Raw genomic sequence first — 15,812 nt, forward strand, 5'->3', positions numbered from 1 at the left:
AGAAGTTCATGTTCAACATTAGATACATTTATTACAATTATCTAGGCCCCTATGATTTCCGTGATGTAAAATGTGAACAGGATATCAGCGTCTGCCATCTTAGTATATGAAGACATGAACACATGAACTTCATCTCCAGATCTGCTCTGAGAGTCACTTCACCAGCATTTCACCATTTAATTTGAGAAAAACTACCATCAGAGACAAAAAAACCTCAAAAGTATTCTCTACAACCCACCAAAATAAAAGATCAGTTTAATGTAACTTTAAAAAATGTGACCACAGTGTGAATGTTATTATTGTACAGTAGAAACTAAATATTAATAATTACACAATTTCTCACAAAATTTATTTTTCTTCAATGTTTTAGTTTCGGTGTTTTATGTCTTTATTAAAGTTGTATTTTTTAAAAGTTCCGATTAACATATTTAAACTTTTTTATTATTATTTAATTGTTAAAAGAAACATATTATGAATTTAATTGATTAGACATGCTTTTTGATTAATTTACTAAAATTTCACCATTACAATGGAATCCAGAAAAAAAAAAAAAATGGAATTCAGAAAATAAAAATAAATACAAGGGATTTCATAGTGCCCTAATTATGGTTCCTCAGTTTGAGGGTAGGGGTAGAAATGCCAACAAAAAAAAAAAGAAAGGAAAAAAGATCTTCTCATATTTGGATTCTAATATCAGGAGAGGTTAACCCAGAGGAGTGAGCAACCACCTTCTAGCTCTCCTCAAGCCTCCCCAGGGTTCTCCAGAAGAGCAGCTGCTTCCTATCTGAGAGAAAGGCATCCAGCCACGCTGAGCAAGCCATCTCACCGACAGTAAATCACAATCCTGCAAAGCTTCTCCCATAGACTCATACCCCTCTGACAACTCGTAAAATCACTGCTCTACAAAACTGGTGTCATGTGTCCAATATGTTTTCTATTATGATACACATAACTGTGTCAACCACTGTAAACATTACATCAAGTTTGGGAGGCACCAACGGGCACAACCCTCTGAATATACTGGCAGGGTCAAGGCGTGTTCCCCAGACGTAGAAATTGTAAGTTCCTTGACTGGGGGCTTGCACTCTTCAATGAAAAAGATCTGAAAAAGGTTCTGCAGAGTCACTGTGTCTGAGATCAGACTGCCCCCTGCTGCTTCACTGCTCAAATGCACCAAAGGGTCTCATGAATATATCCATTGCTCAACCTCTGAAGCATCTCTCAACCACCCGCTAACTCATAGACATGGCTTGCTTTCCACTGGTCTCTTTATGCAATCATAATTTTTCTATGGGTCTATGGGGCTCTTGAGGCTACGAGTAGTTTGTTCTTTCCAGTCTGCAAAAATCCACTATCCTGTTTCCAGCATCCAAGTTAGAGGGAGGGGAAAATGTTCATATATATTCACAATTCTGCCAATCAAAACATTATCCTTATCACAGTACTTGGACCAGAATTGACAACATGTGGTTTTATAGGATCAGTTTTGGATTAGGATTTAGGGATACAAAGAAGTAGGGGTTAAGATTTAGGTTTGGATATGAGGGTTTGAAATTAGCTGTAGAGATAAGAATTAGTATTTGAAGCTGCAGAAGTACATAGCAACAGATTAGGGATGCATGATATTATCGGCACGTAATCAGAATCAGCCGATATGAGCATACAAATGAATAAAATTACATTGATATGCTTTGCCGAAGAGTGTTGATTATGCACAGGTGTCAACTTGCATGTTTTTGTAAGGAGTGCTGATGCCATCATGTCAGCCATGTGGACATACTTCACAGTAAGTCAGACTGACTGCAAAGTTGCCATTTGCAAAAATTGCAAGGCATCAGTCAGGAGACAAGCCACGTTCTTTCAACACAACAAATCTAATAGCTCATCTTAAAAATCTCAATGAAGCAAAAAGAGAAAACCGTGCCAACGAAAACTCGTCAGGAGCATATCATTCAATCATTTGAAAAGGCAAAAACATTCAGCAATGACCACCAAAATGTAAAAACTTTGAACAGAAAAATAATCGAAATGATAGCTCTTGATAATCAGCCTTTTAGTGTTGTGGAGGACGAAGGATTTCACTGACTGATTAATTATTAGAGCCATGGTATGCTATGCCTAGGCGTCGCTACTTCTCAGAATGTGGCCTTACCTGGACTGTATAGTGTCGTCTATGTCCACATAGAAAAGCTCCTCGCTGATGCCACTTCTGTGAGTTTTACGACTGATATCTGAACATCGAGAGTAAGTAAAATTGTATTTATATAGCACTTTTAAAGCTACAATGCACAAAGTGCTTTACACAATATAAAAACACATTCATAAAAGATACATTTATGAAGCGCTATACACAATATATGATGAAGCAAAAAAGATCAAACCTCAAAAATACACAAAAAAACATCACAAAATATTAAAAGCACATCTATACAAGTATGTTTTCAATCTACATTTAAAAACAGACACACATTCAGATGATCTAATATCCACTGGCAAACTATTCCATAGTTTTGGAGCCCTCACTGCAAATGCCCTATATGCCCTAGTATACAGAAGGTGTTTGGGATCATTGTCATGCTGAAAGACCCAGCCACGTTTCATCTTCAATGCCCTTGCTGATGGAAGGAGGTTTTCACTCAAAATCTCACGATACATGGCCCCATTCATTCTTTCGTTTACACGGATCAGTCGTCCTGGTCCCTTTGTAGAAAAACAGCCCCAAAGCATGATGTTTCCACCCCCATGCTTCACAGTAGGTATGGTGCTCTTTGGATGCAACTCAGCATTCTTTCTCCTCCAAACACGACAAGTTGAGTTTTTACCAAAAAGTTCTATTTTGGTTTCATCTGATTCTCCCAATCCTCTTCTGGATCATCCAAATGCTCTCTAGCAAACTTCAGACGGGCCGGACATGTACTGGCTTAAGCAGGGGGACACGTCTGGCACTGCAGGATTTGAGTCCCTGGCGGGGCAGTGCATTACTGATGGTAGCTTTTGTTACTTTGGTCCCAGCTCTCTGCAGGTCATTCACTAGGTCCCCCCGTGTGGTTCTGGGATTTTTGCTCACAGTTCTTGTGATCATTTTGACCCCACAAAAGATCTTGCGTGGAGCCCCAGATCGAGGGAGATTATCAGTGGTCTTGTATGTCTTCCATTTTCTAATAATTGCTCCCACAATTGATTTCTTCACACCAAGCTGCTTACCTATTGCAGATTCAGTCTTCCCAGCTTATGCAGGTCTACAATTTTATTTCTGGTGTCCTTTGACAGCTCTTTGGTCTTGGCCATGGTGGAGTTTGGAGTTGGACTGTTTGAGGTTGTGGACAGGTGTCTTTTATACTGATAACGAGTTCAAACAGATGCCATTAATGCAGGTAACGAGTGGAGGACAGAGGAGCCTCTTAAAGAAGAAGTTACAGGTCTGTGAGAGCCAGAAATCTTGCTTGTTTGTAAGTGACCAAATACTTATTTTACAGAGGAACTTACCAATTAATTCTTTAAAAATCCTACAATGTGATTTTCTGGATTTGTTTTTCTCATTTTGTCTGAGGTATACCTATGATGAAAATTACAGGCCTCTCTCATCTTTTTAAGTGGGAGAACTTGCACAATTGGTGGCTGACTAAATACTTTTTTGCCCCACTGTATGCTCCTATATTTTTATATTGATTTAATGTTCTTAGAGTCATTTTTTACAGTGTAAATTTAAAATACACCTTAAATTGCTGTTGTTGATCTAATTTAAGTCATGCTTATTGGCTAAGAGAGCCAACTGGCTCACTAGCAGTTATTAGGAAAGGCGATTTGCAAAGATTCATAAAAAACCCTTATACTCACTTCTTCTATAGATGAAGCTGGATCACGAATGATTCGCGTGAACATAGATGCATTTAGGCAAATCGGGGATCGGCGCATTCCCTTCAAAAACAAAAGTAACATTAATCCTCTGCGTTTTCAGCGGCTCAGATGTTGGGAGTAAATGATGACTGCTATATTACATCCAACAACAGAACACCTCAATCAATTAATTGGAGACCCCGGCTTCCCCTGCACCGGCGGACAGCTCTTAGCTCACTCAGGGCGGGTCTAAGGTAAGACAGCCTTGTCAATCAGCTATCATGGGAGGGGCCTGTGCAGAACTACGTCACTCTGACAGGAATCTCAGAACAGCCTGATTTGAGAAAGGGAATTTTAAAATAGAGATTTAAAAAAAAAACACTGGGTGGATTTTTATCATTATAGGATGGATATGTACACGCACTTCCAACACACATTTATGTTCAAACACCTTGTAAAGTGAATTTAGCATCTGATGACCCCTTTAAAGGCACATGTACTGAAACGCCTTGCTGTGAACAGAGCTGTTTTTAACAAGGTAAAAAGGGTGTTGTTTTACACTACCATTGAGAAATTTTAACCAAAGTATGTTAGAGACTTTTCATTAAGACACTAAATAATCCCACTAACTTGAGGAAATTGGGCATCTGGTGTCCCCTTTAATGCAAGCTTGCAGTCGATTGTGTGATAGAAATTTAGCATGGAGGGCAATTAAGACTTTGTTTTCATGACATTATTTCTTTTTCTGCCCTAAACCTTTTAGGTGTCAAGCTGCTATATATTTGCTGCTTATTAGTACTTATAAAGCACATATTAATATTTATTCTGCATGACCATATTTTAGATCTCTTAATCCTTAAACCCCAGCAACTACCTTACTAACTATTAATAAGCAGCAAATTAGGAGTTTATTGAGGCGAAAGTTGTAGTTAATAGTTAATAGTAAGAATTGATCCTCAAACAAATGTGACCCAGGAATTGTATTGGCAAGAAATTGGCTGAATTGTGACTGAATCTATCACCAAGAAAGTCTTTTGAATGTTGTAGAAATCAGGCCTTTTAAACATTTTCAGTTGACCCACTTTGCATAAAATTTGGTGTGTATCATCAAGAGATAAATCTTACCAAGAGTTATGAAAAGAATTAGGATTTTGCTCAGTTCACTTTCGGTAATTTGGCAGATATGAGTCACGAATGTGGCCTGTCATCCCTAATGACCTGCATATTGTTAGCATAATGTCCTGTCTTCGCAATTTCATACTCATGGACACAAGGACAATCCGAGGACACAGGATCTATTCTTTCTTTCTGTTGTGGTCATTTTGTCAACTCTTCCATCTGCTTAGACTCTTACGATTGTTGCTCATGGCTATATTTACATTTTTGTTGGGGTTAGTTGGGGTGAGTGTCAGAGTTTAGTCGGTCAGTGATGACTACTTCTCAACTGAATCAGTTGAAGTGGACAGCCTGCCGCTCTGGGATGCACTGAAGATGATGAGAGTCAACTGAAACACAATAGACATGAAGCAGCTGTTTGCATTCATGTTCATTTCCTCATAGGAGGAACGCAGCAGCCATAAAAGCACTGAAGAATGTCCATCAGCTCCACCCTGCCTATTCCTGCACACTCACTCCCTCAGCACCAGCATGCAAGGAGACTTAACTTTGCAATGTGCACACGTGCAAGTCACACATCTGGTGTCCATTCAAGGCCTCATTGGTGTAGAAAAAAGATATGGTTTATCACTAAGATGGATGCAAAAGTCAACAGTCTACTTTAACTGGCAACCATCATAGTTCCACTTAGCACTTGGTCTTTAATAAATCCACATAGTGTGAAGGGATTAGTGAGATGATGTCTTTTCGGTGATGAAAGCTGCTACAATTTTTTCAGTTATTCCATCCATCATGTAATACTTAAATTACATAATATATCTCCTCCTTCCTCTAGAGTCAAGAAAAGGAAGCCTGAGGACCAAAACTAACATTTTACACTGACAGAACACAGAGTATTTATTAGCAGAGCATATAACAACAGATACAGTTTCAAAGGCTTCTGCACGCCTCATTTAAGGCCTGTAGCCTGTGTGTAATATTAGACTAATAGCCTTGTAACTGTGTTATATGTGTTCTGCTGGGTGAATGCAGCACTGCAAGGTCAAAACACATACAATTTGTCTTGTGCTTTTTGTCAAAAATATTAAATTATTCTTTGATCCACCATATTGCAGATGGTGAACATGAACCTGTAACTAAGGCCGCATTTACACTGCCCAATTCCAATTTGTTGACTATACCCTTTTTTTAAGTAACGCAATTAGTTGCCTTTTATGGAGTAACACAATATTGTAATGCATTACTTTTAAAGGTAACTTTCCCCAACACTGCACAACTGACCCAAGAATAGTCTCTCTCCAAACACAAGCAAAGCTAACTAGAGAAATGAAATCACTGGTGAGTGAAAATGAATCTTATAGAAAGTATACATGATAAAAGTGCATGAAAATTGATGTAAAGTAAAAAAGGTGGATGATGCAATCTCTCTTTTAAATGCAGAGTAAACAGAAGTCTCCAACTTCTTGCATTTTTCTCCTACAGTTTTAGAAAGTCAAAATATGAACAGCATTTATCATAACATTTTCCAAGACCACGTAATCTGAGTAATGTAATTAATGTTCATTTGACAGTGTTCTATATCAGCTATTGTCTGATTTGAGATCTTGTGAGCTATGGAAGAGCAATAAAACTATGACTAGCCTCATAAACTATTTGTTATGCTTTTTTAAGGATGTGTAAGAGCCCATGCATCGACTGAGTTGTGGCGCACAGCTACCACACAAATGCCTGAGAGCATTGATGGCTAGATTGCGTGAGAGTGTTCCTCTACTGTAGCAGAAAGTATTGGCCATGCAGAAGAGAGTCAGCTTAACCTCCAAAGCCACTCAGCATGATAATTCTGACGTGGTTTCCAGAACGTTCCTATTTCATTCATTCTGCTCGTAATTATTCATTTGAGCAGAGCTGCTGGCCTGAAAAGAGGAACACAAGCTGCTGCCAGAGTCAGGGATGGCAAACGCCTAACTTGTGTGCTAATTTGTCCTTTAAAACAGCGGTTGGGGGAATATAACTGGCTGTAAATTTGCAAAGTTTCATGGAACTCAGGTATGCCATAACATCATGTGACCAATAACGCGGGAATGTTGTCAAACACTGCTGAATGGGTGGCCGCGGCTTCATTATGCGACTAGTGATGCGCCATGCATGCAATTAACACAAACCTCTCTCTCCCCCTCCCTGGTTTTTCGTCCCCTTCTTGGGCAAGGATAAAGAGAGCTATGTGTGCATCTGCGTGGTTGTACATTTGTATTTGTGAACAAGAGGCAGCAAACAAAGGCATCAGGCAGTTACTATGGGGTGATGCTGGCACACAAGGCGACAGAGAGAGGCATAGTGTGGGATACAAACACTTGTTCAGAAAGGATCGAGAGAGAGAGTTGGAGAGGGAAGAATGAGAGATGGAGGAAAGAGGAGGGGGCTCTGGAGGGGATGCTGCCAGTCGGCACGTACGCCCCAGTCTCAGGGAGCGGTCCTGGCAAAGTCTCATGGCACTCGCGTACCCCGCACCGTGTCATAGAAGGGCAAGAATGTTCATTGTGCCCAATATGAATGTAATCATTCAGTCTTACCCCGGTTGGGAACTTCAAGTCGATTAAGAAAGTTCATTTCAATGGGCTTTTCTGGAATTCTTGCACTTGGCTTTAATGTATTCCCTAGTTCATTCCACATGAGTAGAGTGTCCTTCAGCGCAGCTATTTTGTCTCCTCGATAGTGACAGCCCCTTTTAATACCATCTCTAGTTGAGATTGAGAATGGAACCACTGTCTCATTAAAGGGAATAACTTACAAAAGGACATTGCCAGCATGATACCTTTACCTTGACAAAGTCAGCACCAGAAGGACACTAAACCATCCTGGCTAGACTATCACAAGTGATGTCACTGTCTGGTACCAACAACAGAAACTCTCCCCTTGAAATCAGATTACAAGAGGTCACAGGAGACACATTTGAGACACGAAAGAAATGTCCAGTGAGAGGCACTTAAAAAAATACTCTTATCACCAACACTAAAAACAAAGGAAATGGTGTTTGATTTCAGACGGAGGACAAATGCTGTTTTGCCATTGATTATTAGTGGTCAGGACATTGAAAATGTTCAATGTTTTAAGTTTCTCGGGACTACCATCTCTGTAACGTTAAAGTGGGATGACAACCTAAGAGGCATTATCAAAAAATCTCATCAAAGGCTTTTTTTTTTAAGACAGCTTAAAAAGTTTGGCATATCTAAAGTTGGTATGTTCAATTTTTATAGAGCTGTCATTGAAAGCGTGCTGACTTTTTCACTTATAGTGTGGTTTGGTAGCTCCACAGTTCAGCAGAGAAGTCAGATTAATTATATAACTCGGGTTGCTTCGAAAATGATTGGTTATGATCTTCCCACCATTGATGAGATTTATGTCTCATGTTTGCAGGAAAAAGGCTTAAAAACCATGAAAGATCCTTTACATCCAGCTAGACACCTCTTTACGCCTCTTCCTTCAGGCAGACGCCTTAGAGCAATTAAAACTAAGTCTACACGTTTTTTGAACAGCACTTATTGTAGAATTGTTCACGCTCTTAACTCCTCTGGTGTCTATGCATCTGTATTTCATTCCTTATAATTGATGGGATATATATAGCCGTGTATGTATGTATGTTTTAATGTTTGTTATTATTGTTGATGAGCTCACCAAAGCAAATTCCAAACAACTAAGGTGTTTGGCAATAAATAAATAAATAAATAAACATAACTGATAGTGTTAACAAAAGCAAACATGAGATTACAAAATGAAAATACCTTTGCTGAAGCAACCATGTTGTTTTAGTTTCCTTCCACAAGGCTTTGGGCTCTTTTGTGGAGCGCCATAACTCTTGCATTATTGGACTCGTATCCAAGCGCCTCTGCATTGCAAGTGCAATGCTATACCAGGTGAGCTACCGAGCAAGTTTATTACGTCGAACATATAGGGAATTTTACGTGATGCAAACAGTAAAATTTATTTGTTTGCAAATAACGCACTATAGTAAATATGTTTATATGTCATGGCATAATATTGTTAAAGAACTGTGAAAATTTCTTTATTATTTGATAATCTTACCCTGGAAATCATAAATTGTGTAAAAACAGAACAAAAGCTTTTGGTGTTTTACTGCCTCCAGGGATCATTTTACCCGGAACCTGGAGTGAAATGTATGTACAGGTACATTTTTTGCACTTTCCAGTGAGCCTGGGTTGCTTTGTCTTTTCTCTGACTAAGCTAAGGGTAAGATTCTACTGGCCAGACAAGCCTTGACATCCTTTTTAGGATCATGTAACAGGCCTCAGAGGACTCTTTTTAGGTCTCTTGACTGCTGGCCCTCTTGTTGTGTAAACCTCTTACTGGAGTTTTTTGGAAAGGGTTTCCAAAAGTGTATTTCCTATATTTAAGCACTCACATCTACAAGCAATCTAACTCACTTTTTATTTTTTTATCATAATGGCGTGATACTATCAGGTCATGTGGGTTGAAGGTTTCACCCCCATTTCTTTCTCACCCTGACATTAAAACTAACATTGTCCCATTGTTCTACATGGCTTGCTGTGAAATGCCAAGGAATCTCTTTTCAGTCAACCCAAATTCCGTCTAATTCTGCTAATGCCCATAGCATTGGACTTTTGGTAGTGTAGTACCATTTGAATATCAAAGCCCATGAAAAGACGAACAGACACTATAGCTCTGTTCCAAAACTTAGTGAGCTCCCTCACTGTCTACTGGCAACATAGGCAAGCTGCCTTCTCTGGCAGCATCTTAATAGAAAAAGGAAGCTCATAAGTGATTGATCTGAAACGCTCTGCATAAGCAGGAACTCCAGTGCTCCTCATGTGAAACAAGTAGACTTACTCAAGGTGACGTTCTTTTTATCTTCTTCGCTTACGGGTAAAAATAAGTATGTACCGTGTGCATTCCTCTTAATAACAAAATAAACACACAATAAAAGTGGTCAAGGAAACAGCAGTTAAGAAAGCATCTGATCATACAGTAGCAATGTGGATATGTTTGCACCAGCTCTGCAATTCGGCACTACAGTAGAGTCACGTCATTTTGTATATATAGCACTTCACATAAGAGATTACTTTAAAGCAAGCAGTATTAAACATTAAAAAACAAGTGTCAGTGTTGCTTTCTATTAGAATTACAACTTTAATTTCTACTATAAAACAGTTCTCCACTGTGCTCATGTTTTTACTCTAAGATGACCTCAATGGACTGAACAGAAAAATTTAACTAGAGAAGAAATGACATAAAGCTATTACATAATCACTATGAATCAATGGTCATTCAAAGGTGTTCACCAGCTGGAGCAAACCTTTCCAGAAAGTTCACTTTGGCAACTCCAAAAAAACAAAAAACAAACACCAAACAAACTATGTTTTGCCCTGATTCTGTTCAAAATGATGGTACACTAGTTCATTCTTTGATTTCGCTTGAAGTATATTGGAGACTTCACAATTAATTTCAGTGCAAGAGGAACATCATGATACATGATTAAATTATATACAGTGTATATACACAGACACACGGTGTAGAAAAAATAGTATACAATTAATTTTTATAAATATTTTTTCAGTATTAAATGAATTATAGCTGGGCACTTGAAAACACTAAGCAAGACTTTTGTGCTCTTTGGAAAAATTGTGTATTGTATTATATTATTATAATTAAGTAAATTATATATTTATACCCCCAGGACTATGTATGTTATATTGGAAGCATTATTAAGTTGCCTCTCTTTTAAAACAACCTTCATGTCAGGAATGTACCTGATGGTTTAAAGTGATGCTACAGGCGGTGAATCACTAGGTTTTGGAAGTCCTGTTTTTTTGGGTTTCTGTCAAGCATAGTGACTGCTAATGGAACATAAGAACAATGTGTGCCTTGTTTTTGGGGCAGCGCTATTATTTGCATTTCATTGTTTACTTTACTCTCAAAACTTGGAGTGTATTAATTAAAAAAGGCTTTGCCACCCCCTATTATGGTTGAACAGCATGGCCTACTTGGCTCAGCTTTCACTACCCACTCAAGGTTGATACTTTTTATCTTCTTAACACAGAAACCTCATTATTTTTACTGTGGCATATGAAAAGAGGCACTATCTGCTTGTTGATCAATGGATCAGACACAGTTTCTCCAAAGAGGACAATTTTTATCAAGTGCCCAGTTCTGTATTAACATATACGATGGCAAAATAAACTAAAAGCTATTTGCATTTTAGATAAAACTTACAATCACAGGAAATATATGCTTTAGTATTTGATGCACATAAATGATCTTGTTGGCTATGTGCTGTCAAAGGTGTGTTGAGAGATGAATCCCAAAGATTCATTATTATAAACCGAACACTTGTTTTCAGGGGTGTCAATGGACATCTAGTAGCAGTTTTCAAAAACATACTGTGCTGAATTATAGCCCATCCTGACAGGCCCAAAAGAAACAGGTCAATCAGAACATGCAAGTACTGTAACATGACAGACTCATCAGAGAGATAAAAGAACAGTGGCTGGATCTTAAGAAAGAAGTTAAGAAATTTCTTAAGATGAATTCTAAGACATTCGTAAGAATGTGCATATCTTAAAAAGTTTTCAAATATTTTCTTAAGAACATATATTATTTCCTAAGAAGAAAATGGCAGACTTTGGCTATCAAATTGAATGGCAGCTCTTGCTGAAGACTTACAGTGCCCTCAGGGTTCAGGTCAGAGGACAGGGACAGCCATGGTAAAATATTCATTTTGTGCTCAGTGACCCATTTTTGTGTTTATTTTGATGTTTGTTTTGGATTGTTGTCCTGGTGGAAGATCCAACCACAGCCCATTATACGATTTCTAACAGAGGCAGTCAGGTTTTGATTTTTTTATCTGTTGGTATTTGATAGAATCCATGATGCCATGCATCTGAACAAGATGTTCAGGACCTCTGGCAGAAAAACAGGCCCACAACATTAAAGATCCAGCAGTATATTTAACCGTGGACATGGGGTACTTTTTTATCCCTGTTTGTACTAAACACATCTGGTGGGTTTGCTGCCAAAAACCTCTATTTACAGTTTCATCTGACCATAGAAGCCAGTGCCATTTGAAGTTCCAGTCGTGTCTGACAACTGAATTTGCTGGAGTTTGTTTTTGGATGAGCGAGGAGAATTTTCCTTGAAACCCTCCCGAACAACATGTGGTGATGTAGGGGATGTTTGACATATACATACATATATATATATATATTCTTTTTTTTTTTTAGGTTTTTTACCCCAAGACTCAACTAATCTCTACAATTCTGTGATCCTTGGAGAGTTTTTGGCCACTCAAACTCTCCTTCTCACCGTGCATTAGGACGATATAGTCCTCTTCCAGATTTTTAACATCTTTAGTTGCTTGGAACCTCTTAATTATTACCCTGATGGTGGAAATGTGGATTTTCAATGCTTTAACTCTTTTCTTACAGCCACTTTCTATTTTGTGATGCTCAACCATCTTGTTCTGCACATCAGAACTATATTCTTAGGTTTTACTCTTTGTGATGGATGATTAAGGGAATTAGGCCTTTGTGTTCCTCATATTTATAATCATATGGAACAGGAAGTCATGGCTGGACAATTCTATGCTACTAGTCACCCTGGTGTGCTAAAAAATGCAAATATGAATGGGAATATACTTCAGAGATGTTTTACTCATAAGAATTTCTAGGGGTGCCAATAATTGTGGCCAACATTCATTGGTGAAAAACATTTATTTCATCATGAGATTTTGTCCCCACTTTCAACTGTTTTACTTCAATGATAGGTTAGAATTTTGTGAATTTTTTGAGTGAAAGATCAAAAGGATAAACAATGCAGATTTATTTTCACAGCCGCCTTTGTTCATATTTATCAAGGGTGCCAATATTAGTGGAGGGCACTGTAAATGTCGATTTTTTTGCATTGCAGGCATAACCCATTTAATCCCACCGGTCACAATAGTGACCATAAAAAAGGTTTTCATTTATAAAGCTCTAAAATCCTTACTGACAGATGTTTAAGTGCACTTCCTGCAAATATGGAAAAAATAAAGGGTCTCAATTAAATATGTGCAGTTTCACATGATTAGTGCAATTTGTCACATGACTAGAGCAGTTTATTTCCTGTTTGCACCTTGAGAAGATGATGGCTGCATCGAAGCTCCAAAATGAAAGGCTAGTAAAGTATGTTAACAAAGATATGACAAATATTTTTTGTACACATTATCTTTAAGGTGTCTAGTATGAATTCACATATATTCAGTTTTGTTGAGTGTGGTCATAAAATGAGTAAACATCTTGATGGTCACAATTTAGGTATGCAATATACAGTAAATCCAATTGCAGTTGTTAGTGAAAATTACACTAAAATGTTGCAATGACAAAATATTGCACTAAATGAAAAGTTCAAATGTTACAAAAGATTTATAATATTGATGTTGTAATACTGGTAGGTGTCATGCCCATGCTGTGTGTGTTGTCCTCCCCATGTGCTCCCCGTGACCTAGTTTCCCTCATGTTGATTGTGTTCATTGTATTCAGGTGTGTCTCATCAATTTTCCTCGTTTCTCTGTGTATATAAAGTGTTGTCTGCCCCATGTTTCCTGGTGGAGTCTCTAACGTCATTTTGTGTCTCCTGCGTTCTCTATGTTCCCCGCTTTTGATTTATTAAAGTTTGTTCGATTGAAGCATCTACGTCTCCTCGCTCTACACTAATGATGGCGAAGTGAAGCGTTCTGAACCAGTGAAGCTTTCAACTCAATTGTATCGGAAAAAGGTTCATTACTCAAAGCTTTTTAAAATGGTTCATGCTGTGGCCATCTTGTGGTCATAAAAATGAATAACACCTTCCAAAGTGTTGTGATTCATTACAGCTGCTGGTTTCACATCTGGTTCTACTACTGATTCCTTGTTTTAATTTATTATATAAAAATAATGGTCATTGTCAAAGTCATTCATTTGTGTCGGTGTACTGCCACTAAAATAATTCAAATAAATCAAACAAACTCATGAATTAAATCTGTGATCTGTCAATGTTAACTCCTGATGCATTATAATGTATTATAATGTAAAGGAAACGGCGCTAAGGTTCGTTTGAACCAGATACTGAAGCAGACGTGGTTTTCAGGCGAATTAAGCTTCGGTCATCATAGATCACCTGCTTTTGGCAAAATGAACCAAGCTCCGATACAGCGCTTCAACGTGAAATGTGTTGGTTTTTTGATACAAGCTTCGAAGCCTCGGTGTCGAAAGTCACATCACTACTCTATGCTCCCTTTGAAGTGTGACAGAACACCAGACCAAAGGACAGTAAGCGACGCTCCTTCCTGTTTTTGTTTCTGTTTTTTGAAAGTTTTTGTTTCCATCTCCTATTGCGATGGAGATCGCCGTGAGATTTGCCGCCTTAGCCCGCAAGGATCTGCCGTTTGTGGAGATTGCCTGGGAATTCTGTGGGCTCGCCGTCTTGACTGCGTTAGATGGCGCCACCCTGAATTCTTTGTTTTGGATCGGGGGCCAATTACCATTGCCCCTTCGACCTCCCAGACACCACTGGACTGTGCTGGAGGGAGGGCATCCTCCGGTGTCTGGAGAATGTCCAGCCCTGATCCCGAACCGTTCCACAGTCAAGCCCGCCGGCCGCTCCAAAATCAAGCCCACCAGCTGCTGCACTCACAAACTAGAGCCTTGCATTTCAGCCGAATTTTTTACGGCCCTAGGGCCGGGCTTCGGGCAAATTTTCACATCATAGTTCAGACGCGGGCCGGGCCTCGGGCCTGTTGTAGGCTTCTCCTTATTTTTATATTTTGGAGTGGACATCCATCAATTAGTGATGAAAATAGCCGCACTAGTGGAAACAACACGAGACTGTGCTGCCGCGACAGAGTGGCTCGACGGTGTTTAGTGTCCAGCAGCAGCGAGTGCTGTCAGCGCAGCTGAAGAGTTCTGCGTTCAAATACACGCAATAAAGCTTGCCGTAAAGCCCCAGCAAAAGTAATTACCATGAATGTGTCTGGGGGAAATAGTAAGGAGATATTTGAATTATTTACTAATAAACTAGTGTTTTCTGTGTCAGTGTCACAAAGATGAAGATGATGATCCTGATTCGCCATCTCCTCATTAGACGCACCTTTAGAGAGAAGTGCATCTTCACGGATTTTCAACTCAATTGTATCGGAAAAAGGTTCATTACTCAAAGCTTTTTAAAATGGTTCATGCTGTGAGCTGCCGGACCCGCGGTCCAGACGAAAGCCGCACCCGTGTTACGGCCGTCGGGCCAGGATGCCAGGACGCCAGGACGAACAAGTCCCGCCGAATACCGTGGACCAAGAGGAAGAGTCGCTTCTATGATGAAGCCGCCACCCCTCACGCCCCGGACCTGAGTGGGAGCGCGTGCGGCCACCGGACTCTGCCCCTTACCTGGACCCTTCCTTCCAGAACACTGCCCCTCCTTCAGAAACCCCGCAGCACGACGAGGACACCACATCCCCTGTTTATTTTGGACACTTTATCCCCTTTGGACACTTTATTTTATTATTTCTGTTTAATAAAAGCCTCTCCGAGGCCTGACGCCACACCCACTGTGTCTGTCATTTGCTCCTCCCGTCACACTGGTGGAGAATGCGGGCAAGGCGGAGCTTAGACAGCGCAGTTGGGCAACATCTGATGACGTCCATCCCCTCTCGCTCGCAAAAGGTCATGGAAATCCACACTGGGACGAAGGAACGATGGAGACGGCCTCCTAGCCACCAAAGGGGTAAGTGACGTTTCTTCTATTGTCATTTACTTTGTGGTTGGTTGAGGCTGTCGACAAAACCCGGTTTCTCTGTCCCGGTTCCAGTGCGGTGTGAGAGG

The 15,812-nt window shown here is 39.5% G+C and overlaps 1 protein-coding gene across 1 annotated transcript in view; it reads right to left on the reverse strand.

Annotated features, from left to right (window-relative positions):
- LOC131522479 (uncharacterized) overlaps positions 1–8,750 on the reverse strand; it is a 33,453-nt gene extending 24,703 nt beyond the window's left edge. The window contains exons 1-2 of the mRNA XM_058747983.1: positions 8,733–8,750; positions 2,153–2,171 (exon numbers count right to left, since the gene is read on the reverse strand). Of these exons, the coding sequence (XP_058603966.1) occupies positions 2,153–2,171; positions 8,733–8,750 (37 nt within the window). The remainder of the gene's footprint in view (positions 1–2,152; positions 2,172–8,732) is intronic.
- Between the last annotated feature and the right edge of the window lie 7,062 nt (positions 8,751–15,812).

The sequence above is a fragment of the Onychostoma macrolepis genome, chromosome 16, assembly GCF_012432095.1.
Source record: "Onychostoma macrolepis isolate SWU-2019 chromosome 16, ASM1243209v1, whole genome shotgun sequence".
In the NCBI taxonomy this organism is placed as follows: Eukaryota; Metazoa; Chordata; class Actinopteri; order Cypriniformes; family Cyprinidae; genus Onychostoma; species Onychostoma macrolepis.